At 39.8% G+C, this 25,621-nt stretch overlaps 1 protein-coding gene across 4 annotated transcripts in view; it reads left to right on the top strand.

The window, feature by feature from the left end:
* Positions 1-25,621, top strand: part of LMBR1 (limb development membrane protein 1) — a 162,417-nt gene that overhangs the window by 25,400 nt on the left and 111,396 nt on the right. For 2 of the 4 annotated variants that reach the window (XM_080819065.1, XM_080819064.1), the window contains exons 2-4: positions 11,907-11,979; positions 14,731-14,770; positions 22,355-22,494. In XM_080819065.1, coding sequence (XP_080675191.1) covers positions 11,907-11,979; positions 14,731-14,770; positions 22,355-22,494 — 253 coding nt within the window. The remainder of the gene's footprint in view (positions 1-11,906; positions 11,980-14,730; positions 14,771-22,354; positions 22,495-25,621) is intronic. The other 2 variants (XM_080819066.1, XM_080819067.1) reach the window with 2 other exon arrangements.

Below are 25,621 nucleotides of genomic sequence, written 5' to 3'. Positions count from 1 at the left end.
TGTATTCATTCTTAGATGACATGATAGTCTAGGTAGAAAATCCCAGAAAGTCAATAATAATAAAACTCCTGGGACTAATAAGACATTAAGATATAGCGTTAATATACAAAAGTCTGTTGCTGTCCTGTATACCAAGATAAAAAATTGGAATTTGAAATTAAAAATATACCATTAACATTAGCACAAAGAAAAAAATTCTTGTATATAGAGCTAACAAAACATGTACATGACCTATATGAGGAAAACTGTACTCTGATTTAAAAAAATCAAAGAAGATCTGAATTAGTGGAGAGCTGTTCCTCTCCTGGAAGGAAGACTTAATATCGTTCAGATGTCAGTACTTAACTGGTTATTGTGTGGATAAACTTGGTAGGAAACAGTTGTAAAGCAGTTTCATTTTCTCCCACTGCTGCTTGCAAGGATCCTTTGCTGGATCTCTGTTCCTTTCCCTTGGTTCTTCTCACAGCTTTATGGTCACTCTCACATACTGAAAAATCAAGTCCAGTCTAATTTAAACTTCTGTCTTTCATCCTATTCAAAGTATCTTCCTCTTGCCCTGATTGGGCCTGATGGAGGTTAAGGAACCAGCAGTGGGAAGGAGTGTAATTTACTCAGTTTATTTTAAAATTATTTATCTAGGCACTCAGGCAGATTCAAGAGATATATAAGATATTTCCTGTTTGTATTAGTACCTTTAATGTGCCTAAACTATATACAATAAAAAGTTTAGGAGACAAATTATATTTACATGAAACTTTCAATGAGTCAGCGGTTGTGCTGAAATATTGTGAACTAGGAGTATTGTGGGGGTTCAGAAAGGGGGGCTTTGTGGGTAGAATAGTTGTGCTTGGGATGTAGAACATAAAGGACAAAGAATGAGTGGCAGGTGGCTCTGATGCCAGCTTCTCTCAAATAAAGCTGTCTTTTCTTTACGTTCTGCCGGAGTCTGGGTCTCAGAAGGGATTTAGAGAACTTTTGGCTGGTGACGTACGATGTAAGAATATACAGAATCTCAAAAATCTCACTAATAAAGTGTAACGTAGATGACATTACAGAATTTGACATTTACTTTGATGATCTTGGAAAATAGAATATTTACTCCTTGTTAAAGTTCTCTGTGAGTTGTTTGCCGGGAAATACTGTTTTACCTTTATTGAAGCACAAACTGATGGACACGGGGCAATATATTATGATGGTGCTAATAACAGAGAGGTAGATAGCAGCTTGTGTTTCAAAATCACGTTAATTGTTCTGGAGATAGTGTTGCTGATTTTGTTTTCTTATCTCTTTGAAAGGTGGTTTGTTGCAGTTATAAACAAACAGTGAACATAAGCAAATGTATCTGGAAGGTACGCTTTCAGCTGCTAGCAACAAAATACTCAATGTGTTTCTAATCAAATAAGGTTTTATTTTTCTTGTAGAAAGTCTAGAAGAATGATGCTATAGCATGTGTGAACCTTGAAAACATGCTAAGAGAAAAAAGCCAGACACAAAAAGGCACATGCTGTGTCTTCATTTTATATGAAATATCTGGAATAGGCAAATGGCAGAAAGCAGATTAGTAGCTGTGAGGGGCTGGGGTGGCAGGATGTGGATTTGTAGGGATACGTAGCATTGAGTATGAGAAACCCATTTATTTACTAGAGCAATCTTATTATTTCTAAAAAATTCACATTTATTATGTATTATATACATAATATATGTACATAATATGTACATATGTATTATGTATTTGGTTATTACTTTTTCTTTCATGGTGAGTGAAGACTCCCAACCAAAGTAGTGGTTGACATTTTCCCTTGCATATTCAGGTTTTTTTTTTTTTTGTTTTAGAGTTTTATTTATTTATTTGCCAGAGAGAGCAAGAGAGCACAAGCAGGCAGAGCAGCAGAGGTAGAGGGAGAAGCAGGCTCCCCACTGAGCAGGGAGCCCGATGTGGGGCTCAATCCCAGGACCCTGGGATCAAGACCTGAGCCGAAGGCAGTCACTTAACCAACGGAGCCACCCAGGTGCCCCACATATTCAGTTTTAAAAAATTATTTTGGTATTGTGGTTTTGGTACATGAGGATTCTTTCTTCACTGTGGATTATACTGTTGTTCATAAAGTGTCCTATTTTGTCTTCACACCTTTAAAAAAAAATGATGGCTTCTTTGTTAGCATCTGCCTGGTTTGTCTGTTTATCCTTTTGTTTTCAATCTTTTTGAGTCACTTTTTAAAAATTTCATTTTTTAAAAAAGATATTTATCTATTTGACAGGGAGAGAGAGAAAGAGACAGGGAGAGAGGGAACACAAGCAGAGGGAGTGGTAGAGGGAGAAGCAGGCTTCCCACTGAGCAGAGAGCCAGATGTGGGGCTTGATCCCAGGACCCTGAGCTGAAGGCAGATGCTTAAGGACTGAGCCACCCAGGCACCCCTCATTTCATTTTCTTTAAAAGATTTTATTTGAGAGAAAGAGGGAGAGTGAGAGCAAGAGAGAAAGCACAAATAAGAGGGAGGGGGAGAAGAAAGGGAGAAACAGGCTTCCTGCTGGGCAGGCAGCCCAATGCTGGACTCCATCCCGGGAGTCTAGGATCATGACCTGAGCTGAAGGCAGATGCCCAGGTGCCCAAGTTACTTTATTTTAGATATGTCTGTATCTGTGAGAGTTTTCTTTTAATAATTTGTCTTATTTACAATTTTGCTTTTAATGTTTCATCTTTAATCTGTTATTATTTTCACAGTATTGGTCTTTTCCTGTCTTTTACCACATAGTCTGGATTTTTCTTTGTTTTATTGTTGTTTTTCTGGCTCTTAGGATAACTTGAAGGATTTTAATTTTATTTTAATGGTTAGCTTGTAATGTTGAAGGATACTTAACATCTCTATTTTTTGATTTAGTGACCTTAAAATAAAGCAGTGTCTGTTGGCTTTCAGCTGTGGTATGAGATTTTTGGCTCAAATATAATTTCCTCATTTCTCTGTCAAGATCTTGTCAGAAATGTGTTCATGGTAGCAGTCCTTGAGCCTGTTTGCACCCATGACTCTTTTATGAAACTCCTTCCTCTGGTTACCCTAAAATAGTTGAAACCCATCAGCCTTGAATGAAAAGCTAGGTAGTACCATTTGATTATAATGCACCAGTTTGAATTTACGTTCATATCTTGTACCTGGAATTTAAGAATTTTAGCCTTTAACAATGTATTTTAAAAGTATTATTAGATTACTTGTGACTGGGCAATTCAACTCCCAAATGCCTAGCCTTTTTTTTAATTAAAAAAATTTTAATTGAAGTATAGTTAACATGCAATGTTATCTTAGTTTTCAGTATACAACACATTGATTCAGCAATTCTATACATTACACAGTGCTCATCACAATAAATGCAGTCCCCATTTGTCACCATACAACATTATTACAGTATTATTGACTGTATTTCCCATGCTGTACTTTTCATCTCAGTGACTTACTTATTTTATAACTGGAAGTTTGTACCTCTTAATCCCCTTTATCTATTTACCCATCCTCCCACCCACTTTCCCTCTGGGAACCACCAGTTTATTTTCTGTCTTTAAGAGTCCATTTTGTTTGGTTGTTTGCTTTTCATTTTTTTTTTGGATTCCACATGTAAGTGAAATCATATGGTATTTTGTCTTTCTTTGACTTAACTTCACTTAGCATAATACCGTTTAGGTCCATCTATGTTGTTGCAAATGGCGAGATATCATTCTTTTTTATGGCTGAGTAATATTCTAATATATATGCATTAGATATATATGGATATGTGTTATATATTATATATATTATTATATTATATATTTTATATATATATGAATAAATCACATATTCTTTATCAATTCATCCTTTGGTGGACACTTGGATTGTCTCCATATCTTGGCTAATGTAAAAAATGCTGCAATACACATAAAGTACATACATCTTTTCAAATTAATGTTTTTGTTTTCTTTGGGTAAATACCCAGTAGTGGAAATATTGGATCATATGGTATTTCTATTTTTAATTTTTTGAGGAACATCCATATTGTTTCACAAAGTGACTGCACCAATTTATATTCCCACTAACAGTGCACAGCGTTTCCCTTTCTCCACATCCTCACCAACATTTGTTATTTTTTGTTTTTGATACTAAACATCTGACTTGTGTGAGGTGGTATTTATTTGTTTGTTTGTTTTTGGTGTGAGGTGATTTTGATTTGTGTTTCCCTGTTGTTGAGCATCTTTTCACATAGGCTCTCTGTATGTCTTTTTTGGAAAAATGTCTATTCAGGTCCTCTGTCCATTTTTAAATTGGATTGTTGTTTTTTTGGTGTTGAGTTGTGTAAGTTCTTTATATATTTTGGATATTAACCCCTTTTCAGATATATCTGGATATATATATATGTATGTGTGTGTGTGTATATATATATATATATACACACACACATTTATGTATATCCATCTCACCTGCAACTATCTTCTTCCAGTCATTAAGTTGACTGTTTTGTGGATTGTTTTCCTTGCTGTGCAAAAGCTTTTTGTTTTGGTGCAGTCCCAATAGTTTATGTTTGCTTTTGTTGCTGTTTCCTCAGGAGGCATATCCGCAAGTATGTTGCTAAGGTTGATTTCCAAATGGTTACTGGCTCTGTTTTCTTCTGGAGTTTTAGGATTTCAGGTCTCATATTTAGGTCTTTGATCTATTTTGAATTTACTTTTGTGTATGTTGTACAAAAAGGGTCCAGTTTCATTCTCTTGCATGTAGCTGTCCAGTTTTCCCAGCACCATTTATTAAAAGACTGTCTTTCTCCATTGTATATTCTTACCCCCTTTGTTATAGATTAATTAACCACATAGATATGGGTTTATTTCTGATCCTTCTATCCTGTTCCATTGACCTGTGTGTCTTGTTTTTGTACCAGTACCATACTATTTTGATTACTTTAGCATTGTAGTATTTTTAAGTCTGCGATTGTGATACCTCCAGTTTTGTTCTTCTTTCTCAGGATTACTCTGGTTATTCAAGGTCTTTTGTGATTCCATGCAAATTTTAGGATTATTTGTTCTAGTTCTGGGGAAAATGCTATTGGTATTTTGGTAGGGATTGCAGTGCATCTGTAGATAGCTTTAGTATGGAGATTTTAATAATATTCTTCCAGTCCATGAGCATGTTTTATCTTTCTATCTGTTTGTGTCATCTTGATTTCATGAATGTCTTACAGTTTTCAAAATATAGGTCTTTCACCTCCCTGATAAGTTTGTTCCTAGATATTTTATTATTTTTGGTGCAATTGTAAGTGGGATTGTTACTTTCATTTCTCTTTCTGCTACTTTGTTATCAGTGTATAGAAATGCAACAGTTTTCTGCATATTAATTTTGTATCCTGCAACTTTACCAAATTCAGTATCAGTTCTAATGGTTTTTTGGTGGAGTCTTTAGGGTTTTCTATATATTGTATCATGTCATCTGCAAACAGTAACAATTTTACTTCTTCATTAGCAGGTTTTTTTTTTGTTGTTGTTGTTTTGTTTTGTTTTTTAAATGTAGGCTCCATGCCTAGTGTAGAATCCAGTGCAGGGCTTGAACTCATGACCTTGAGATCAAGACCTGATCTAAGATCAAGAGTCAGACACTTAATCGAGTGAGCCTCCCAGGCACTCCACTTCCTTAGCAATGTATGCCTTTTATTTCTTTTTCTTGCTTGATTGCTACAGCTAGGACTTCCAGTACTTTGTTGCATAAAGTGGTGAGTGAACATCCTTCCTTTGTTCCTGATCATAGAGGAAGTTTTCAGTTTTACATCATTGAGTATGATGTTAACTGTAGATTTTTCATATATGACCTTTATTGTGTTGAGGTATATTCCCTCTAAACTCACTTTGTTGAGTGTTTTTTTCATGGATGGATGTTGTCAGTTGCTTTTTCTGCATATATGAAATGATCATATTGTTTTTATTCCGCCCCTTGTTAGTATGGTATATCACATTGATTGGTTTGTGAATATTGAACCATGTTTGAATCCCTGGAATAAATCTTGCTTGATTGTGGTGACTGATTTTTTTTTTTTTTTTTTTTTTTTAAAGATTTTTCATTCATTTATTTGACAGACAGAGATCACAAGTAAGCAGAGAGGCAGACGGAGAGAGAAGGGGGAAGCAGGCTCCCCGCTGAGCAGAGAGCCCGATGCGGGGCTCGATCCCAGGACCCTGGGATCACGACCCGAGCCGAAGGCAGAGGCTTAACCCACTGAGCCACCCAGGCGCCCCGTGACTGATTTTTTTTAATGTATTGTTGTGTTGGGTTTGCTAGTATTTTGTTGAGGAGTCTTTGCCTCTGTGTTCAGCAGATATATCTGCAGTGTTTTTGTCTGATTTTGATACCAGGGTAATGCTGGTCTTGTAGAATGAATTTGGAAGCTTTTCTCCATCTTCTATCTTTTTGGAATAGTTTGAGTAGAATAGGTATTAACTGTTCTTTAAATGTTTGGTAGAATTCACTTGTGAGGCCATTAGGTACTGGACTTTTGTTTGTTGCTAGTTTTTCATTACCCATTCAATTTTATTACTTGAAATTGGTCTGTTCAAATCTTCTGTTTCTTCCTGTTTCAGTTTTGGAAGAGTGTGTGTTTCTAGGATAGCCACTCTCGATTAGAATACTGACTAAAGCCATGTGGCCCCTGAATTTTCAGGACTGAAATTCATGTGGCTGAATTTTCTGCTCTCTGGTTTAGCTGGCACAGAGGATGTGCAACTGGTATTGTTTCTCCTTGTGAGGTTTGGGAACCTTGCTCTTCCTCCCTGACCAGGGGAGAAAGTTCATCCTTTTTAGATGAGAGCCTATTCCTCTCCCTTTTTCTCAGCTGTATCTTACTCACCGTTAGTGGTGAGGAGTTTTAATGAATTTCTCCTTTTTTTTTTTTAAGATTTTATTCATTTATTAGAGATAGTGAGAGAGATAGAGAGAGAGCACAAGCAGGGGGAGCGGCAGAGAGAGAGGAAGAAGCAGACTCCCTGCAGAGCAGGGAGCCCAGTGCAGGGCTAGATGCCAGGACCCTGGGATCATGACCTGAGCCAAAGGCAGACCCTTAACCGACTAAGCCACCCAGGTGCCCCGACTTTCTCCTTTTTGGTTAGGAATGTCCTTTTATTCCCACCAGATATAGGGACAATAAGAGGCATTATGGCAGTTTGCTTTCATTTCCCTCATCCCTGTGGGTTGCTGTCTGTTGAAGGTGCACTCATTTAGGGGAGGAGCATTTGCTCCTAGTCCCACCTTTGGAACTAGAAAAATAGTCTAACCCATTCTGTGAGTTTTGTTTCAATCTGTTAAAGTTGTATTTTTATTTTCCTAATGGGTGGCTTTTATATTTAAATTAGTAATATTTATGTTTTTATAATTGTTAGCCTTACTTCCATTCTTTTTTTTTTAATTAAAGATTGTATTTACTTATTTGACAGACAGAGATCACAAGTAGGCAGAGAGGCAGGCAAAGAGAGAGAGGGGGAAGCGGGCTCCCTGCCGAGCAGAGAGCCCGATGCGGGGCTCGATCCCAGGACCCTGGGACCACGACCTGAGCCGAAGGCAGAGGCTTTAACCCACTGAGCCACCCAGGTGCCCCCTTACTTCCATTCTTAAATGAATTACTTTCCATTAGTCTTTTCATTTTATACCATGCATTTTGGTTTCTTAATTTCCTTTTGTTCATTACCTCTCATGTCTTCTCATCTTCTGCTTCTGCATGAACTTTCTGGAATTTCTGGCACTTTTGTTCTCTAACTTAAATACTAAGTTTAAAGATCTGTAAACATTCTTTAATCATAACTTTTTCTTCTTCCACATTCCTTGGTCTTCTGTTGCAGTTTTATTGGGAGCCTCAGTTGATAGACAACTCTACTTACCCATCACTCTGTACTTAGTTTCTTTTCTTCCCCCTCACTCTACTTAGGATTTATGGCCATTCATTTCACTCACTTTTTTTTCTTTAAGATTTTATTTATGTTTTAGAGAGAGAGAGAGTGAGAGAGCACGAGCACAAGCGGGGTGGAGCAAGGGCAGAGGGAGAGGGAGAAGCAGACTCCTTTCTGAGCAGGGAGCCTGACACCAGGCTCGATCCCAGGGGATTACATCCTGAGCCAAAGGGAAATGCCCAATTGACTGAGCCACCCAGGTGCCCTTAACTTACTTCTGCTAATACCCTAATCCAGTGGTTTTCAGACTGTGGTCCAAGGATTTCTGGGGGTTGATGGTTAAAACCCTGGGAGCAGATTAGGTTACCTGTGAAGAGCTTGTGGATTGAGGATAGAATTCTGGCTCAGCCCTGAAATCATAGGGAAGAATAATAGTGTGGTGTGTTTTGTTTTGTTTTTTTTTTTTTTTAGAAGAATAATGTTTAAAGGGTATCAGGAAGAGGGAAGCTAGTGATCGAGACTGGGTGCATAATCAGAGGAGGAGGATGGTTGCTGATATAGGGGGGACTGCTCAGAGATCAGGTGAAACCGGGGGAGTGGAATTCAGCTGCTAGGTCTTGACTGATCACTGCGGGAGCACTTGGGTTGGGCAGTGGACCTGAAGGCAGATCTGTGATTGGAGGAGTGAGTGAGTGGTACCCTGCGCAAGTCTGCAAGTACAGGCTGTCCAGGGGAGGAGAGAAGAGGGTAGTTGTTAGAATCCTCAAACCTCTGCTTGTTTTATCTGCAGCTTCCCTGGCATCTAAGAGCCAGGATGTCATGTTGCAGAGAGGCAGGGGGCCTCTTGCCTGGCTCGGAGGCTCAGCTTGGGCACGTCTGGAGCTGGGACTTCCATTTCGTCTTGCTGTGGCTCTCATTTCCCTTTTATTCTCTACTCCATTTCTGGTGTCATCCTCCTGTGAATTCTGTCTCCACTCTCCACATGTAACTCTATTCGAGGAACTTCCATCAAGAGGGAATATTTTTGTGCTTTTACCACCCATCTGCTTACCTACCTGCAGTGGAACTCAAATGTTCTGTCCTCTTCTGCTTTGGCTCCTCCTCCTTCTGACTAGGGATACATTTATCTCTAGCTCCTTACCTTGAACACATTGCTTTAGCACTTCTCCTTTTTCTTTCTTGCATTAGTAATTTTTCTTTCTACCTGATTATTATTGCAATTATGTGTGACTTTTCTCATCTTAAAAAAAAATCCCCTTCGTAGTTCCCATCACATTTCTTTTGCTTTCCTTTACTATAAAATTCCTGGAAAGAACTGTCGATGTACATTTTATTTTCAATTCTTCTTCTGTCTTAATTTACTTCAGTCAGGGTTTTATGTTCACTGCTTCAGAAAAACAGCTCTTGTCAAGGTCACTGATGACCTCCATGTTGCTAAATCCAGTTGTCAATTCTCAGCGCTCATCTTACTTGGCCTGTCAGCAGCATTTGACACGGCTGATAATTCCCTTTTCTTACATGAACTTTCTTCATTTGGCTTTCGGGACATCACAGTCTCTTGCTTGCCTCCTACCTGCTGACTGCTGCTTCTCAGTTAGTGCTTCCTGATTCCTTCTGTTAAGTTGACTTCTAAATATTTGAGAGGTTTGAGGCTTGGTTCTCAGACTTCTCTGGATGTAATCACTCCCTAGGATGGAAATCTTATCTGGTCTTAGGGCCTTAAATACCTATCTGATTATGTCCCCCCTGGTCCTCACCTTAGAAAAAAAAATCTAGCCAGGCTCTTTTCCTTGGATTGTACAGATTTTTATATCCAACAGTTTATCTGCCCTCTCTACCTCAGTGAATAAGAGGTATTTCACGTTCAGCGGTGTACCCTGTACTTTTTATCTCCCAAGCAAAATAACTACTCATAATCTTTCCTGCCTGAGAAAATGGCCACTTTCTCTTTCCAGTTTTGTAGGCCAAGCCTTATCCCTGCAAACCCTGTCAAGTCTGTTTTCATACCCAGAACTTGATAATTTTTGATATTTCTACTACACAGGGCCAAGTGACCTCTCTTCTGGATGATTGCAGTACCCTCCTGGCTGGTCTGTCTGCTGCAGTCTGTGTCCCTTCTAAGTTACTTTCCACATTGTACCTACAGTGAGCCTTTTGCCCTCTGTCAGATCCTGTCACCCGTCTGCTCAGAGTCCCACCGTGCATTCTTACCTCACTCAGCGTAAAAAGGAACTCTTCACTGTTTGTGAGAACTGACACATAGTTCAAACTCCTGTGAGACCTCGTCTCTTCTCCCCTCTCGCTGTTTGAACACACCAGAGCTTTTCCTGTCTCAGACCCTTGGTGTGACTGTTCTCTGTGCACTGAGTAGCCTCCCTCCGGATTTCTGCATGTCTTTCTCTTTCTTCTCCCACAAGTCCTTCTTCGGATACCACCGTAGTAGTGAGGTGTGCCCCCTCCCCTGCTCGTACTTCCTGTTCCCTTAGTCCTGCACCGGTCGTCACCTGCCCCGTCGCCTGCTTATTGATCCACGGTTTTCTTAGTGGAATGTAAGCTCAGTGAGTACAAGAGCTTTGTTTTGTTCACTGTTGTGTGCTCAGTTCTGAAAAGAGTGCCTGGTGTACAGGAAGCTCATGACAAGTAAATGTTGAATGAATCGAATTTCAGGTAGCTTCTGTCATAAATATTAATTCCTTTGGTCCTTCGATCCCTCTGACTTTAACCCTGTAAGTCGCCAAGTTCTGGCCAGTTGCCCTCTTTCCAGTGCTCTTGCAGCCCTACTCAGACGTCACCATTCCCTTGTACACAGTCTCCCCTGACCCTTAACATCTTCCTAGAAGACCCCCTCAGTTCACATTTCTTCACCGGTGATTGGTTTCCTTTTTGATCCATTTTCCCTACTCCAAAGGATTTTGGGAGAAAGTAGAGGTGGTGTTAATATTCTCTTATCCATCTGGAGTTCTTAATGGGCTCCCAGCAGCAGGCCAATTTGATGCTTTTGACTCTTGGCTCCTTTTTGTTTTTGTTTTTTAAGATTTTATTTACTTATTTGACACAGACAGTGAGAGAGTGAATACAACCAGGGGAAGCGGGAGAGGGAGAAGCAGGCTTCTGCTGAGCGGGGAGCCTGATGCGGGCTAGATCCCAGAACTCCGGGATCATGACCTGAGCTGAAGGCAGACACTTAATGACCAAGCCACCCAGGTGCCCTCTTGGCTCCTTTTTGGTCACTGTCCTTATTGTCAGTTGTCACTTTCCCACTCCACTTGTATTGGAAGAATTGTGATATCATGAGACTCATGGGCTTCCTCTTCATTGTCCGTTTGTCATTTTGTGGATGACATTGTATAGTGCCTGTTCACACCCAGATCCAAGGTCATTTTCAGTCATGTGGACAACAGTCCTCCTTCAGAAATCCATGCATAGGAGTGCTCCCTAGACTACCATCACTTGGAATTTTTTCATTTGAGGGTATTTTTACTTTGATCCATAGCCCTAGTAAGACTATTTCTAGCACACTTGGTCTTGGACTGTAATGAGATCTCCTATCCTTGACCCATCCTCTTTTGCCTGTCATCCCCATAAAATTAGATGGAATTTAATTTGAATTTAATATTAAAATTAAGTTTCTCATTCAACTGCTGTTTTTTTGATATGTGGTGTATTTATTGAATAATTATTCCCCCCTACATTGATTTGTGATGCCTCCTGTATGTAGAACTAACATATAATTTTTTGTATGATAGAATGTTTCATTTATCTGTCAAGTTTTGGTGCCATCACACTCTTTAAATGTTATTGAAGTTTTATAGTATGTTCGATATTTGGAAGGGATAGTAGCGTCTCATTGACTTTAGTTTTCAGAATTGTTGGTGTTGGTCTGGCTCTTTAACTTCCAAAATATCTAAAAATTTTTACTTTTTAATAGATCAAATCATTCTTGCCTATAAATACCAAAGGTGTATCTTCTATAATTTTAAAAAAGATATGCAACAAATGTAAGTGAATTGTTAATTTTATTTTTCAGATATGTTTCCTTCTTTTTGCCATTCTCTACATTGTTTCCTATTTCATCATCAGAAGATACAAGAGAAAATCAGGCAAGTAGAAACACTGTAGTTAAAACTTAGATCATCATGCCAGGTGGTCTGTGATGTATGGGCTTCATACTGTGCCAGTATGGAGTGTATATATTCAGTATGGCCATGATTGAAGGACACAATAGCTTGGTACAGAGAGTAAACAGTAACCTTCAGGGATCTGACTGCTTGCAGGGTCATCATTCTCTTAGACCTGAACCCTTGTTTACCATTGTTCTAATGTCCAAGAGTCGTGTGGGGCTGCTCAGTATCTGGGAAGTTCTAGAGTTTATAAGGATATATGTGTTCTTGTGACTGGCTCTGAGTTTGAACAGCATACTTTCCATCCTTACTCTGACTACTAGACTATCTTTTCTTTCTCTAAAGTGATATAGAATTTAGAATCTCCATGATACCATTCAGTATCAATTGTGGATTCAATTTTATATTTTTCTTTTTATTATTTCATAAGTAATCTGTATACCAGAGGGACTACTAAATCTTTATTCCTTTTTTATTAAAAATTATTATTATTTAAAAAAGATTTTATTAATTTGAGAGAGAGAGAGAGAGAGACAGAGAGAACACAAGCAGGGGAAGAGGCAGAGGGAGAAATAGACTCCCCCTGAGCCAGGAGCCAAAAGCGGGGCTCAGTCCCAGGACCTGGAGACCATGACCTGAGCTGAAGGCGGATGCCAACCATCTGAGCCACCCAGGCACCCTATTATTATTATTTTTGAAGATTTTATTTATTTTGAAGATTTATTATTTTTGAAGATTTTATTCTATTCACTGTATGACAGTGAATAAAATCTTCATATATGCGAGCATGTGCATGAGTGGGGAGAGGTGCAGAGGGAGAGGGACAAAGAGATTCTCTGCTGAGCAGGGAGCCTGGTGTGGGGCTTGATCCCAGGACCCTGGGATCATGACCTGAGCCGAAGGCAGGTGCTTGACTGACTGAATCACCCAGGCGTCCAATCCCTTCTTCTTTTTCTTTTTTTTTTAAATGAACTTTGTGCTAATTAAGTCAGTTTTTTGTGCCATGGTTTTGTAAGGATCTGAACAATGGCCTTACTGCCTTCTGTTAAATCTCAGCTATTTTCTAGAAATCACAGGATTTTCTGCCTGTGGTGCTGCGCTTGCAGTAGGTACCATGTGAATACTTAAGGATTCCATATAATAGGAACTCTTCATGTTATAATAATAAAAAACTTGTTGGACTTTTGAAAGCAATTAGGAAATAGTACTTGCTCTAGTGTTTTAGTTTGGCTCTATGATTACACTAAAATACTTTTTGGAATCTATAATCTTTCAAAAATTTGAAGACCTGCAGATTCAACACAGTATCTTAGCTGTTTTTACACATGTTTTGGCATCAGGTTTTAATGATTATAGACACAGAAGCAGGGGGAGAAAGAGAATTAATGAATATAAATCCATCCTTTTAGGGGAAATTAGGGTATGATGAGCAGGAAAATTGGAGATGAGAGGATTGAGATGGTTTTTAAATATTTATTTATTTTGAGAGTGTGTGAGCAGGTATCGGGGGCAGAGACAGAAGGGGAGAGAGAGTCCCAAGCAGACTCCCCTGACCCTTTGGCTGAGCATAGAGCCTGACTCAGGCCTGCTCCATGACCCTGAGACCGCGACCCTAGTGGAAGTCAAGAGCTGGATACCCAACAGACTGAGCTACGGGGACAACCCATTAGATGATTTTTAAAGTAATGGCAGCAGGGAGGGGTGATGAATACCTTGGATTTAGTAGAATTTAGGGAGAAGAACTGAAATTCATATGGAGCTATTAAAACATTCTTAAGTAGTTGATGGCTAATTGGGGGTATGCACAACAGTATAAAAATTAATTGTGACTGTCCTTTTGGTTGTAAAGCTATTTTGGCAGCCTGTAATTAAGAATGGAGATTGGAGTCAGAGAATGGCTCAAATGCACCATCGACATGGAAGCAGGTAGACTCTCATAATTACAGAGACCTAGAGAGAGAGAGCCTTTGAGGACAACCCCAGTTAGGTATTGAGGAGAAGGAGGGGTCAGGGGGTGTTGTGCAATATTCTTGTAATTGGATCATACTTTCTTTAGCTGGTAATTTATGTGGGAGGACAAAGAAAAGGCTAGCAGCCACGAGAGAGAGGGAGGTGAGTGAGCATTGGAGCAGAGGGCATCTGCTACTTGTAAAAGACATAAAACTTGGTACTTTCCTTCTGTAAATTGAACAATAATTATGAAGTATTGAGGCAGTGGTATCTAAATGGTTTAGACTGGTCCAAGAGCGTCTTTCTTATTACCAGTAATAATGACAGACTCAAAAATTATAGAAAAGTACATGAGTTTTAAGATTCCGACTAATGATTTTATAATAAAGATTTTTGTTGGATATTATCAATTAAAATTTTTCATTCATTAGCAATTATAATTTTACTTATATTGTATGACAGTAAACTTGATAGTGGTCCTAAGGTTTTACTAAGTTTTATTTTCTTGCACAATAAATATTTGGAAAATCTCAGTTTACATATGTTAGTTTTGTTAATCAGGATTTTGGTTAATCACAACACTCTTCTCTACCTACATTCTATCATATGTAATTTAATAGGATTTAAATTTGGATCCATGCTGAAATAAATACAGTGCTTTTTGAAAATCAGTTCTTTTCAGTAATTCTTTAAGTTTCTATTTTTGTTTATATTTTCTAATAAATTAATGAAACATTTTGTTGAAGAATAAAAAAACTAATACCGTAACCATTTTTACAGATGAACAAGAAGATGAGGATGCCATAGTCAACAGGATTTCGTATGTATTTTAAAATTCATTTTTTCTGTTTCTAATTTCGATGTCATAAATTCTTCAAATTTAATTTGTACCTTTGGGCATAAATGTGGGAAAAAGTCACCTTTTTTATTGATATTAGCCCTATCTTTAGAAACATATAAATATACAGTTGACTCTTAAACACCGTGAGAGTTAGGGACGCTGGCCCTGTGCAGTTGGAAATTGTGTATAATTTTTAACTTCCCCAAAACTTAACTACTAATAGCCTACTATTGACTGGAAGTCTTACTGATAACATAAACAGTTGATTAACACATATTTTATATGTTATGTGTATTATATACTGCATTCCTACAATACAGTAGCTAGAGAAAAGAAAATCTTACTAAAATCATAAGGGAGAGAAAATACATTTACAGTACTGTAATTTTTTTAAAAAAATATTTTATTTATTTATTTGACAGAGAGAAACACAGCAGAAGAGGGAGCACAAACAGGGGGAGTGGGAAAGAGAGAAGCAGGCTTCCTGCCAAACAGGGAGCCCAATGTGGGGTTTGATCCTAGGACCCTATAGTACTGTATTATATTTAGGGGCGCCTGGGTGGCTCAGTTGGTTAAGCGTCTGCTCTTGGCTCAGGTCATGATCCCTTGGTCCTGGGATGGAGTCCCACATCCGACTCCCTGCTCAGCTGGCAACCTGCTTTTCCCTCTGTTGCTCCCCCTGCTTGTTCACGCTCTCTCTCTTTCTGTCAAATAAGTAAAAATCTTTAATTAAAAAAAAAGTAGCTAGAGAAAAGAAGATCATAAGGGAGAGAAAGTACATTTACAGTACTACATATATTTTTTAAAAGATTTTACTTATTTGATAGAGATATAGCGAAAGAGGGAATACAAGCAGGGGGAGTGAGGGAGGGAGAAGCAGGCTTCCTGCCAAGCTGGGAGCCTGATGTGGGGCTCGATCCTAGGACCCTGGGATCATGACCTAAGCCGAAGGCAGACACTTCATGACTGAGCCACCCAGGTGCCTCTATAATACTCTATTATATTTAATTTAAAAAATTCACTTATAAGCGGACCTGTGCATTTCTAAGCCATATTGTTCAAGGATCAACTGTACATGGAAAAATGAGGATTGATTGTCTCCTGTTAAAATTTGCTTCTTTGAGGAGCTGAAAATTTTACCTTCAGAGGTTTTAGCCAGGAAGTGGGCTTCTGGTGGGAAAGTTGCTGGGCCATAAGAAAGAAAACTCTGGGTTGTTTAATGGTCTCCTGAGAAGACTGTGACAGTCTTGGAATAAGGAACAGACATCTGTTGTAGCAGCTGAGCATCTACCTGCTGTGAGCAGGTGGACGGTCTGATGATTCTTTAGGTTCCCTGTAGCTCTTTTTCTGCTTATTTATGCTGATATATGATTGTTCTGCCCTTTAAATTTTTTGAGGTATCAAACTGGATGGGAAGCAATAAGTTTCTTTTTATCAGATTTTGCTTGACTAAAATTTGAAATCACACAGATACAACTACATTGGAGAGATTCTTATGCCAGGATTCTTTTTTATTGATACTTTGAAAATTATTTGGCATAGTCCTGAATTTATAGAAAAGTTAGAAATATGACAAAAAAAGAGCCTTTCTGCCCCAGAACTGTTTGAGAATTTGCCAGCCTGGTTCTCCATTTCCTCAGGATACTTTTGTATATAATGCCTACAAACAGTGTGTCCTCCTGTGTATCTACCATACAACCATCAAAATAATGAAATTGAGGCTGTACCACTCATGCCCCATTCAGATTTACCAGTTGTCCCAGTCATGTCCTTTGTTGCGAAAGGACCCCGTTAAGAATCACAGGCTGCGGGACGCCTGGGTGGCTCAGTTGGGTAAGCGGCTGCCTTCGGCTCAGGTCATGACCCAGGGTCTTGGGATCGAGTCCCACATCGGGCTCCTTGCTCGGCAGGGAGCCTGCGTCTCCCTCTGCCTCTGCCTGCCTCTCTGTCTGCCTGTGCTCACTCTCTCTGACAAATGAATAAATAAAATCTTAAAAAAAAAAAAAAAGAATCACACGCTGCTTGTAGTTGTCGGGTCCCTTTCGTTGCCTTCAGACTGAAACCCTTCTTCAGTGTTTTCTTGACTTCCCTGTCCTTGATGCTTCTGAAGACTGCAGGCCGGTTGTTCGGATTTGTGTCTTCATGCTTGGTATCAGATTATTCATTTTGTGCCTGGGGTGGGGAAGAGGTGAGGAAAGGGAGAAAGGCTGCCTGCACTTAACGCACACGTACACAAATACTCTCACGTACTCTTACTCAGCCGTAAAAAGGAATAAGGTACTACAACATGCAGGAACCTCAGAAACATCATGCTAAGTGGAAGAAGCCAGACCTGAAAGGCCGTTTAGTGTGTGATTCCGTTTATGAGAAATAAACTAGTAAAGGTAAATCCATCCATGTCATATTGATGGTTACCAGGGACCAAGGGGAGGGCAGAATGGGGAACAACTCCTTAGTGAATACAAGGTTTTATTTTGGGGTGATGAAATGTTCTGGAACTAGAAAGTGGTGGTGTTTGCACAACACTGTGACTACACTAAATACCACTAGATTGTTCACTTTGAAATGGTTAATTTTATGTTATGTGAATTTCACTTAAATAAAAAAAATACTTTCAACTGAGAAGTGACTTGAATAGGGCTGATTTGATTCATAACTGAACAGTGAATTTAAATGGACCTTGCTTTACTAGGTTTGGTAATTTAAATTATTTTAAATGCCCTGGGGAAAACATCTGTAACTTTATATTGTGAATTCTTCTTGCTTTGTGGATTTAAAACTTAGGCCTATTACTTTATTTAAATTTATAGGATTAGGGGTTATAGTTTTATTTCAGACCATGACATTTATGAAAATTCTTCAGTGATTTATCATTTTTCTCTGTCTAAATTACTGTCTAAATTCCTGGTCTAAATAATTCACTTACCTCAAAAAGCTTCAGCAAATCACACACTGAATAAAGGGCAGATATAATTCCTTCCCAGTGAAATCCTCTAGGGATGAAGTAAGTACCTGTGAGATGTGTGCCACTCTCCTCTCTGTTTAGTCTGCGCTCCACTCTTGGTGGTACATTTCCATACATGCATTTGTGGATCAGTCACTTACGAACAGACCAGAACACAGCACTTAGGCTTTACCCTGTGATGCATTCTATGAAATGGTGGCTGTGCCTCGTTTCCTTCTGAGGAGACTCAGGAGCCCTGACCTCCCCTTCTGCTTTCACCAGTTCTGCTGCCATCGCTGTTGCGGTGGGTCTGAGGGCTTTGGGTTCTCCTGGCGGGTGGTTCCTGCATCCCGTGAGTGGAGGCAGGCAGCTGGGGGAGCACTGACATTAAAGATGGGAGAGGGAGGAGGGGTGAGGGCACCTAGGAGAATCAGGACTAGCCTGTTCCCTTCCACCGCCTCCCAGTGACCCTTCCGGTTTTCACTGCTTTTTTCCCCCCTTGTGTGATAGAATGAGTGAGAATGGAAGAGGAAGGCAGATCTGGATTCAAACTCTGAACTCAAGATTAAGTTCAGGTCCGAAGAGATTGAGAAACGAACATTTGTTTTCTCTTTGTGTGAAGGAGAGCTGCCACTTACTCTGTCATGCTGTTGTGTGGATTAAGTTGCATCTGCAGAGTAATCCGGACTTGGTGCTGGGGCATTGTACGTGGGACTTCGGGGTTGCCTCTCTTCTCTCCACCATCTTTCCTTCCCTTGCCCCCTCCACCGAAGAGGAGGAAGCGGAGGAGAGTCCTGCTAGCCGGGAGAAGAAAGGGAAAGGGCTTGACAGGTTCTTAAGGGCAGTGGTTGGCAGCACTCCGGGGTCTCCACAGCTGGCTCAGCACCCATGGCAAAATGGAAGGCCTGTTCCTCGGCCTCCTCACCTCCCGTTAGCCCTGTGCTTGCTTTCTCCTTTGCTCCTCTGTTCTGCTCTTCGCCTGTACCTGCTTGTGCCTCCAGATGAACTTTGCAACCAAAAACTACATTTTCTGCGAGCTACTGTTGGCTAGTTAGTTGATTTGAGAATGAAATCGGAATGCCTAACTGGTGAGACTTTTATGAGCCTTCGCAAGTGAGAGGAGGGTTTCCATTGCAGGAGGTGGTCCTAGCATGACGTATCAGAGCCCCGGGGGGTGACCTGGTGTGGGCTCTCAGGGTCTGAGAGGAGGGAGGGAATTTTCCCTGCAGAGGGAAATCCCGGCATGGAGTGTGAGCTTGGGGGTGATGAGGGGCACCCGCACGTGTTTAGGGGTGCTCTGTCACAGGGTGTCAGAGGTTGGGGAGGGCATCCATACAGGATGACAGAGCCCAAGTAGGCTGGTGTCCCTGGAGGGATGGCCTGGCATGGGTATCAGAAGTCAGTGGGGAGGGAGGTAGGGCAGTCCAGAATGGGGAGTCACCTAAGCAGGAGGGTGGCTCTGGATAGGGTAGGAGTGTCAGATCATTTCCAGGGGATTGGTCCATTGAAGGTGATGGGGGCCATTTGCAGTTACAGGAAGGGGAGAAAAATGAAGATGAACAGGGTTGTTGCATTGCGGTTGGACTTGCCAGTGGACTGTCAGTGCGGCCTCATGGTTTTTGACACAAAGTTATCGCAGCAGATCTCGATGTAAAGGCGGGTGTAGGTAACTGTGTATATGTACCTGTATGCATAATGCGCACTTACAGTCCTTGCCCTGTCCGTTGGGAGCGTGACACCCCAGCGGCAGGGAGTATATTCAGCACCAGATCGGTATTTCTAAATACAATTTCCCACTAATAGGGACCCAGGCTCCTTGGGGGAGAAGCTGACTGCAGGGTAGGGGAGGGGAAGTTCCAGGCTCATTCTGTGCGTGTGGTACTGCCGGAGTGCAAGGAAGTGCCCCAAGAATGATGGGTACATGTCAAAAAGACCCAGAAGCCTCCGAGGGCTTTCACACCAATCAGGGACAATCTCAGTGTCCGGAGAATGATTGTAGTGGACCCTACACAGAATAAAATAGAACAATCTTGAGTCCAAACTGATAGGAATCTGTAGATGAATAATCTTTCTTGGCAAGGAACAGGCTATTTTTCCTAGTTTCAAACTTAGCTTCCCACAAAATACTTATTATTTAAAAGGGAAAAGAGTGATGTTAGAGTCAGAGAGCCCTGGCAGACACCATCCTGACCAGTGGTCATCGGAACGTGACCAGCAATGGGGCAGACAAGGTCTAGGCCACCTGGTAGCCTGCAGAGAGAAGTGTGAAGCATTGCTTCTGTGATGCTCCTGCCTTGTGGACGTGACGGACGAAGCTGGGCCAAAGCTGAGTTCTTGTTTCCCCGTCAGCCTGCCCCAGCTGCGGCCTTCTCCACCACAGGCAGTGCCCGCTCTGCCGTTCCAGTTCTCAGGCTAAAACTCAGATCGGCCTTGAGTCCTCTCTGGCCCCGCCCTCAGGCAGTCCTGTGGGTTCTGTCCTCAGAATCTGCTCCGTTTCAGAAGGTGACGTTTGTGAAACGGTGCTTTAATCCGAGGGGCACTTCAGTAGGTCTGTAAGCCATGGCCACTACTGCCCTATTTCGACTTGACTCAGGGCCTTACCTTAGGGACCCCTTGCCAGCGTTGACCTGCACTGCTCCGGCCTTCTGTGAGTCGCTGTCACCCTAGGTGCCCACGGGCAGTGCGAGAGGGTGACAGCATCTTGTCCGAACATCCTGAGCCCAGTCATGGTACCTGGAATACATACAGTAGGTTCTGGAAGTGTTTGTTGAGAGTTGGCGTCGTTGTTATGGTGACCATACATTCAGGCTTTTCTGGATCGTTGATTTCAAATACTTTACCTATTTGTCCTCATAAGCTTAGTTTTTTGTCAGATTACAGGACCCAGTTTTTGATTTGGAAACTATGGTTGGTCTTCTTGCTGGTTGTGTGGTGAGTGTCATGTGAGCTGAGAAGAGAGGGATTGACTACTGAGAGGAATGTGGAGAGTGGTGGTTCGCAGGGCAAATGACATAAAGGGGACCCTAGGGACAGAGCTGACTGTGCCCTGGAGCACAGAGCGATGAAACGCATTGAGGTTTGGTGTACAAGAAGACTGGGTACATGGCACTGTATGTGGGAGTCTGTCGTGGCGAGAGGAGCCTTGCACACATACTGGAACAGCTTTGCAGGACCTGGAATGGTGAGCTTGTGGGTTTGATCCTGTTTTTAGCATTGGAAGGCAGAAATGGTAGTGGTTGGGGTAAGTTCCTCACTTGACTTGCAAGGACAAAACCAGAGAAGGGCGCTTCAGGCCACTGGCTGGTAGTTGCCAGATTTGGCGGTGGACCGGGGTAGACATTGTTCCTAGTGCTTTTCCCAGGAAATGTGCCCACTCAGCTTCTAAGCCTTCTTCTGTGTCTGATTTGAGTTGTATTTTTGGTATGTATGATATGGTCTACATTTGAACTTTATCAATGATTTACTGAACAGAGAGGTTTCATGGTTGTTTTGGCTTTTAAGTAGGAAAACACTTCTTTTGGTTGCCACAAGATGGCATTGGTCTCAAAGTTACTCTAGTGGATGTTTATTTCCAGCGTTTAGTATGCATTTTTTCCTTATGTCTTCTTACATTTATTTTCACGTTGTTCCTATATTGACTTTAATGGAATGGATATTAAATTAAGGTTCCATCTATAATGTTGGTGAGGTTTTCTTTTCCTTTCCCTTTTAGTCTTAAAAAATTATTTTAAAAAATCTTTAAAAAATTAGATAAAAAATTTTTGAACATTTCAGACATGTATAACTGAGAATGTGAAAGCCCACTCTCCTGTGGCATTGTTATATATTATGCTAGGTTTTTTGTGTTTTTTTTGGTACCTCTGTTTTCCTGTGTATATAAATGCATTTTTGGGGTGTGTGTGTGTGTGTGTGTGTGTGTGTGTGTGTAAGCATGTATTCTATTTATTGTCCATGCTTTCTCAGTTTTTGTTTTTTTACTTAATTTATTTTTGACATCTTTCTGTATTAGTATTTATTAGCAGTATCTTATTTTTAAAAATGACAAGGCAGTGTTTTAAATAGTTTAATAGTAGAATATTTAATAGTTAGATACTGTTTGCTAGTCTAATTTATTTTACCTTTACCTCTTTTAAGAGGTAGCTGACCAGTGGCTTTGCTGAGTTTTTTTCCTTGAAATAACCATTTTGAATTGGTTTTTCATATTGTTTTCACAAGTATTTTTTTTTCACCTGAATCAGTTTTTGCATTGCTGTTAGGATGTGTTTGCCAGTTGTTAATGAAATGCAATTGTGGAATAAATATTTAAATTTAAAAGAGGAGAGAAACTATGGCTTATTCTTTGTAAAATGTGCAAAGTACTTTGTCTTCTGTATGTGATTCTTCTAGGGCCTGCTCGTTTGAGTTACTGACCTTTTTCACAGAGTGAGGAGTTTTGGAGTATACCTAATTGAACTTCTAGTATCATACATATAACATTTGTCTCCCAACTATATGTATTTAATGAAAATCTTATGTAACTCTTTTGGATTAAAAGATTTAAGAGTTTTTGTCCTTTTTGAATTCCTACTGTATTCCTTGCTTTTCCCAATTGCTGGTGACAATGATCTCTTCTCTTCCAGGTTGTTCTTGAGCACGTTCACCCTGGCAGTTTCAGCTGGGGCTGTTCTGCTTTTACCCTTTTCAATAATCAGCAATGAAATCCTGCTTTCTTTTCCTCAAAACTACTATATTCAGTGGCTAAATGGCTCCCTGATTCATGGTCAGTATATATTGCTTAATAATGAATGTTTTCATTTTTTTCTGCACTGTATTTTTAGATTTGCCTTTTCTTAATTTCCTTCATAATTTGCATCTTCCTCCATGAGTCCTTCATAAAATCAGAAAACCAGATTTTACTTACTATTCCTGTTCTTAGTTGTGACAGCCTTTTCTGTTTTACTTAATCAAGAACCAGTCTTTATACTTAATAATGATTTTGATAAGTAAGTTCTCATTTAAATATGTATCAAGAGAATTTTGGTTTATCTGGATATGTCAAAAGAACTCAACCTCCATTTAAGACCTAAAAACACTAGCCGTAGTTTTCTACTTCATTTATTTTCTCTTAGTTACTTTTTTCATTTAAGAATGTGTAATTGAAGGGGGAAAAAACTCTTTTGTTAAGTATGAACTTTAAAATTAATGTGGTTAAAAAAGTGACTTACTTGCTGTGGGCAACATGGTATATTGCTTGGAGGCCAAGTAGACCTGCATTCCAATCTTGACTCTACCATTTTCTAGAAATTTTTGATGAAGTAGGACATTTTAATTTTAATTTATAAAATATAAGATCTAATACATAGATCTTTTTTATATGTTTCATTTCCTCCCCCCTTTTATTCTTATTGAATTATGATTTCTTTATATGTGAAACATCAGCTTTTTATTAGATTTTTGTAAATATGTCCTGGTTATTTTTCTTTTTAACTTTATTTGCTTTCTTGATTGACAAAATTATTAACATTTGTATTTTGCCCAGTGTGCAGTCTTTTTTCTTCCTTTGGTTTTTCTAATTGTTCTGTGTTTAGAGGATCCTTTCCCTTCCTGAGATGTGACAAATAATCCCTTCCCCTCCCTCATTTTCTAAAGATGACTTTGTGCATAACTCTTTATCTGGAATTTATATAGATGGCTACCTTTTCTCTCACTCCTTTGTGTTTAAAGAAATGCTATGTTTGCTGTAGAATATTTGGAAAACAATATACAGTGAAGAAAATTAATGTTACCCAGAACCCTACAACTCACAGAGCTATTGGGAATACTGTGGCCTGTAGCCTTCAGTAAGGTGTATTCCTGTGGATACATAACCAGATGGAAACCTTCATGGACTTACTGATAATTTGTATTTTCCTAAATCAGCATATAAGGGGGAGGTTTCCATGCCATTAACTACTTTTCTGTGCAATTTACAGTAGTGCCTGAAGCTGTTATAAGCATGGATTGTTCCCATTTTTTTTTTAACTAAAAAAGCTACATCTTTACAAATAAATATTTGTCCTTAGGATAAATTTCTGCAGTTTACTTTCCAGGTAAGCACACTTCAAAAGTTTTGAGAAGATATTTCCTGATTCCAAAAAGCTGTGTGAATTCCACTAGTGGTTTCACCTTCAGGGGTGGGATGGGGGAGGGGCTCGTCTTCCCAGAATGCATCTTCATCAACTGTGGGCGGTACTTAAAACGTGCCAGTTCAAGGGGTGCCTGGGTGGCACAGTCAGTTAAGTGTCCGAGTCTTGGTTTCTGCTCAGGTCATGGTTTCAGGGTCATGAGCTTGAGCATCGGGTTCCATGCGCGGTGCGATCTACTTGGATTCTCTCTCTCTGCCCCACCCCCAAACAAATCTTTAAAACAATCATTCCAATTCAAAAACGTGAAACATTTCTCCTTGTAAATGTACATTTCTTTAATTACTAGTATGGTAGACATTTACAACATTTACAAAACATACTCGGAGGTCATTCATAGTTTTTTTTTTTTTTTAAGGTTTTATTCGTTTATTTGACAGAGAGACACACAGCGAGAGGGGGAACAGAAACAGGGGGAAGTGGAGAGGGAGAAGCAGGCTCCCCGCTGAGCAGGGAGCCCGAAGCGGGGCTTGATCCCGGGAACCTGGAATCATGACCTGAGCCGAAGGCAAACACTTAATGTCTGAGCCACCATAGTAACTTTTTTAGTAAATTGCGTGCCTGTGTTTCCTTTGCCCATTTTTACAGTGTTTTTTCCCCCTTTTTCTTTTTTTAAATTACATTTTTAATTCTTGTTTGTTAACATACAGTATGATATTAGTTTCAGGTGTACGATATAGTGATTCAGCACTCCGTACACCACCCCGTGCTCATCACGATAAGTGTACTTCTTCATCCCCATCACCTATCTCACTCATCCCCCAACCACTCCTTCCCTTCTGGTAACCACCAGTTTGTTCTCTATAGTTAAGAGTCTGTTTCCTGTGTTTCCTGGTTTGCCCCTCAACTCTTGTTCACTTGTGCATTTGTTTTGTTTCTTAAATTCCACATATGAGTGAAATCATAGGATCTTTGTCTTTCTCTGAGTGACTTATTTCTCCTAGCATTATATTCTCACTCCTTCCATGTTGTTGCAGATGGCAAGATTTCATTCCTTTTTACGCCTGCTTTTTTTTTTTTTAAGTAATCAGTTGTTTATCAGGTTAATTGCAGACACTTTCCTCCCGTATGTCCTTTAATACTGCTTCAACTGTTTATTGACATGAAAAATTTTAACATTTTAGTTTAATCATATATTTGAATTTGGCCTTTGTGGTTTCCATTGTGCTTGAAAGTAGAAACAAATGGAGTCATGATGCTCTGAAGACCAAGCGAATTCAGCAACATTAGAACTAATTATTAAATGAATAATTTAATAATTACTTAATTTTTTGCTTAGCAATTGAAAAAAACTCAAATAAGCAAACTGAAATTGATACAAAAAATAAATCTTCTACTGAAAAGTCCGCTGTTACTATGAAAGGCAGGAAACAACCTGGAAAGTAAAGGCTATGAATGTTTTGGTGAGTTATTTTTAGATGACTTGGTATTTGTTATTAAAAATATGTGAATAATATATAATTTAGAAAACGTTTTTTACATGTATTGTCTAAAATGTTTGAGGAGGACTGTTTGGCATGGTTCCGCTTGGCCCTACCTTTCTGTAAAGCTGTAGGTACTATGGCACAGATGTTTTGCAGGGTTGGGCTCCAGGTGTTTTTACCAGCAGTGCAGGTGATTTCAAGCTGGGCTAACCAGTATGACAGGTCAACTGGCCTTTGTTTCCAGTTTCGCTGAGTAGAAATCGCGTGCTATACTTAATGACCTTCACATACTCTAAATCAA

Source organism: Martes martes (genome assembly GCF_963455335.1).
Source record: "Martes martes genome assembly, chromosome: 11".
Lineage (NCBI taxonomy): Eukaryota > Metazoa > Chordata > Mammalia > Carnivora > Mustelidae > Martes > Martes martes.
This window is presented reverse-complemented; position numbering and strand designations above follow the sequence as displayed.